Source organism: Quercus robur, chromosome 3 (genome assembly GCF_932294415.1).
Source record: "Quercus robur chromosome 3, dhQueRobu3.1, whole genome shotgun sequence".
Taxonomy (NCBI): Eukaryota; Viridiplantae; Streptophyta; class Magnoliopsida; order Fagales; family Fagaceae; genus Quercus; species Quercus robur.
Window position 1 is genome coordinate 54,030,943 of NC_065536.1, and position 4,381 is coordinate 54,035,323.

Genomic DNA, 4,381 nt, shown 5'->3' on the forward strand with positions numbered 1-4,381 from the left:
GACACTCGTCCCTTAAGGGCGTTCATTATAACCTCCATCTGTTCCTTTATTGCCTGCATCTCCACGACAACATGTGGTGGAGCCATATCCGTGAGGGATGGGAGGCTCATATTTTGTTGCTCCGGTTTGCTTGAGTCGTTGCTACCTTCTGGTCCTTCTCAGTCTCGTCGCTCAGCGCTGGTACCTTCTTAGTCTTCTTCTTGGGTGTCGTGTCCCACATTCCTTTGGCGTAATTGCTCTTCCAAATCATGGTTCTGCTTAATGAGGCGTTCCACAACCGCGGTAAGGGTCTGCACTTGTCTCTCAAGGGCCGTCGCGCATGGTTTGTCTCCCTGAACGTTGTTGGTGGTCGCCATCAATCGAGTAAGTACCATGCAACTCTTTGTCCGGGAAACGTTTGCCATGACTTACAAATCTACTATGAAGTCAATTTCCCACAGACGGCACCAACTGATGATGCCGAAAAAAGTCACCAATGAGCCACACAATCCTTACACCAGTGAGCCACACGGTCCTTACACACTCGAAACGACTCCTACATAGCAAAAAGAGAAGACCTTGCAGAAAGCACCAGTGTAATGCCGGCCAAATACCCTCCGAAGGTCAAGTTAGAACTTCTCGCAACTCTAAAGTGCTAGAGAGGGGTCAATTATGCGTACCTTGGTTTACGAGAGTATTGGTGCTTTTATAGTAGTAGGGGATTGACCTTTCTTCCTTGGTTTAGAAGTTTTTTCCTTGTAGGAGTCTCTTTGGGCGTATTTGGCAGAATCCTTTCCTTATAGGAATCCTTTTGAGTAGCACCAAACGTGGAGGGCAAGACATTTCCTTATATATGCAATCGTGGGTAGCAAGCAAACCGCTATCAGGACCGTCAGCTTATCCCACTCCCTTCAGCTTTATAGGTGTCAGCTTATTGATGGCATCAGCCTTTTGGTGTGACCTGTCGACTCCCTTTACTGCCCCTATCAGATCTCCTCTTGTCAACAACTACAAATGGAAGCTGACGGTTTTACCTATAACCATCAGCTTATGCCTACTTATGCCTTAATATGAGTAAGCACTATTTTTATCCATATCATTGGGTTCTCAATTTTCATGGCAATGGGACGCTCTAAAACTCTTAATCAAATTGAACTGAATACTCATTCAGGTCATTGTAACTTTCCAGCAATATTCAACTTTAAGGTTTCGAACTTTGACACTGGAGGCCAATCAGCGGCGTATGATCAGCTTCCCTTTCCTAACGGTGACACCTTCTTTGGTAAACCTTCGGGGAGGTTCTGCGATGGACAACTTGTCATTGATTTTATAGGTGACTGTTCTCACTTTCCCATTTTTTTCTATTTCCTTTGAAATTACTAAGAAAATTTGGTAGTTTATGTGAGGAGGAATGTGTTGGACAAATACCCATTTGATAATTTTCTTGGGGAATTTGTTTGTGCAGAGAACATACTAAAAATTTTGATTTGGTTTGTAAATGATATGTCAAACATTGTATGTTCTCTGCATCTTCTCTTTCTTATGATGGATCCAATGGACATTTATTTTTACTAATTTGTTTGACGAGTTAAAAGCCTTGTTTTTCATGAGACTTATGCAGTACACTTTTTTTTTTTTTTTTTTTTGGTAATGTAACTTACATCCAATTGTCAACATTTTGTTTAATATAGATATGATAGATTTGAACTTATGATGTTTGTTTCATGATGATTTTTCTTTATCATCAAGTCAAAACACCTTTTGATTTTGGTAGAGGTGAGATTTGAATTTAGGTCCCTTATACAGCAATAAGGATTTTAGTAGTTGAATTAACTGAAATCCACGTATTTAATAGTTAACATGATATAACAGGTTAAGGTAGGATATTGTTGTAAAATGACCCTGTTTTCAATAGAATTAGGTAAGGTAGTTAGCATTGGATGTCAAGCTTCATGCAAACTTCTTAGGCCAATATAGTCCACAAAGCCAATTACTTGGTGTTTTTGGTGATAAAAGATTCCAACTTTTAAGAGTAAATCTGTGACTAGTCATGACAATAAATCCTCTCTCTCTCTCTCTCTCTCTCTCTCTCTCTCTCTCTCTCTCCTTCATTTTATCTATATGTACCCATTTTTGCAGCTGAGAAGCTGGGATTGCCATACTTGAGCGGGTATCTAGATTCTATTGGGACAAATTTTCGATATGGGGCAAATTTTGCTACAGCAGGGTCTACTATTCAGCCAGTTGATGCCAAAATATTTGAGATGGGTTTTAGCCCCTTCTCTCTTGACATACAGCTTTTTCAATTTGAACAATTCAAAGCACGCACCATTGAGCTATACAAGGAAGGTTAGATGTGTATTTGTTGTGGAGAAGTTGGAAAATTTGTTTGCTTTTGATTGATCGAAAGCATTAGTAGTTTCTCATTGTCAGGTAGAAGCTCATATATCGAAAGCAGTTTCCCCAGACCAGAGGACTTTTCCAAGGCACTATACACATTGGATATTGGACAGAATGATCTTCATGGTGGGTTTGTGTCGATGACAGAGAAACAAGTGCTGGCATCAATACCAAATATTATCAATCAATCTGCTGAGGCAGTCAAGGTAACAAAAATATATTCTGTATAGCTTCTTAACAACTTATATTTTAGTAAGGGATCAAGTAGTATCCTACAAAGAAGGCACTATTTATCTGCTTTTAAATCATCTTGGGAATGTTATGGCCAAATGCGCGTTGCAACCTGTATGGAGCATGCTATGAAGACTTAAGTTGACCGTATTGATTTTGAACTTCTTGCTCTAATCTACAGTCCTTCTCTGGGATTCAACGTATTCAATTTTGTAACCAAAATTACTTGTGCAGATTAAACCTTATAAATGTTGTTGTGATTTACTATTTCAGAAACTATACCAATTAGGAGCAAGATCATTTTGGATACATAATACAGGTCCTATTGGCTGCTTGCCTTTTGCTGTTATATATCATCCTCCAAAGCCAGAAAATATGGACCAAAGTGGTTGTGTGAAGTCCCACAATGAGGTCGCCAAGCAATTTAACAGGCAGCTTCAAGAGAGGGTGACCCAACTGGGAGCTCAACTTCCAGATGCAATACTTACTTATGTTGACATTTTCTCGGCTAAATACACTTTAATTTCTAAAGCAAAGAAGCTTGGTAAGCTTCACATATGATCATCATGAGTATCATTATGACTACATGAAAGACTGAAAGAATTTAGTCCTTGCTGATATGATTGATCACATTTGTGCACTTCACTTTCATTTTAATTCTGTATAAATTAAAGTTTCAGTTTTGGGCGTTGGGGATATGCAGGTTTTGCTAATCCACATGGATACTGTTGTGGGCATCTTGGAGATTACAACGTTGTCTGTGGAAGGAAGGCAAAGGTGAATGGGACTGAAATCATAGGGGCTTCATGCAGCAATCCTTCAGAGTACATTAGTTGGGATGGCGTACATTATTCTCATGCTGCAAATAAATGGATAGCCAACCAAATTCTTAACGGCAACCTTTCTAACCCTCCGATCCCGATTACTGGAGCTTGTCACAAGCTTGGTCATTCATGATCACAAGCCTCAAGCTGCAATGGATATCTTGCAATCGTGCAATGGAAAAGTTTAAGTTCTATCAGAGATGCGGTTATGTTTCTGTTAATTCATTTTCCCTCCCATGAAATAGAACTTTGAGTTTCATTTTGTACAGACATTTCACAAATTTGCACAGAAAAGTTACAAAAGAAGCAGATCAATGTTGTATGAGTGTTATTATATCACTTGAAGTTGGGACTAGCAAAAATTTTGTGTGGCTTCTCATGGAAACTGTAGACATGGAGTTTATTTTTGATAATGCATCCTATAAATGAGAATTTTAGAAGCATTAGGGTCAAAAATAATCTTTAATCAGTGACTCAGTGTTGAAATCTATGATAGAAAAAGAGCAAAAACAGTCCATCTGTTTGTGTCCATGTTGAGATCTCTACATATATTGTACAGCGAAAGTTACCCAATACAGCATTAAGGATGGCGATCTCCTATTGTCCAAGTTGGTCTTCAGACTGCTGATTTTTGCTCAGTGCAGCTATGATGTATTGTCAAGTTACTAATCACGACATATATTAACCAGAGTACACACTTATTAGTGAAGCAAAGTAGCATGGTAAGTTAAATTCTGCTCTTCATCCCTATGATTCAAAGTAATGGAGTGATAATTACAGTTTTGTGCTTCTATCTTTTGGCTTGTTGAAATCTCTCTTTTGTCGATGTTGAAAAATTGCAGGTTTTGTTAATCATCTTGGGTATGTTGTGGCCAGTACTATGAAGATCACCATGTCCATGATTGTCTTATGCATAATGAAGCTTTCCTCTTTCTTTTTTTTCTTTT

General features: G+C 38.7%; 1 protein-coding gene across 1 annotated transcript; it reads left to right on the top strand.

Annotated features, from left to right (window-relative positions):
• The first annotated feature begins 248 nt into the window (after positions 1-248).
• LOC126719781 (GDSL esterase/lipase At5g14450-like) lies at positions 249-3,874 on the top strand. Its single transcript, XM_050422299.1, has 6 exons — positions 249-363; positions 1,055-1,312; positions 2,119-2,328; positions 2,413-2,585; positions 2,884-3,154; positions 3,314-3,874. The coding sequence occupies exons 1-6, from the start codon at positions 249-251 to the stop codon at positions 3,565-3,567; spliced, it is 1,281 nt and encodes a 426-aa protein (XP_050278256.1). The 3' UTR covers positions 3,568-3,874.
• Positions 3,875-4,381: the final 507 nt, after the last annotated feature.

Coding starts and splice junctions, on each gene's coding strand:
- LOC126719781 (XM_050422299.1), top strand. CDS start 249: ATGGTTCTGCTTAATGAGGCGTTCCACAACCGCGGTAAGGGTCTGCAC. Junction 1,313..2,118: donor ACTTGTCATTGATTTTATAG/GTGACTGTTCTC, acceptor CCATTTTTGCAG/CTGAGAAGCTGGGATTGCCA. Junction 3,155..3,313: donor TTCTAAAGCAAAGAAGCTTG/GTAAGCTTCACA, acceptor GGGGATATGCAG/GTTTTGCTAATCCACATGGA.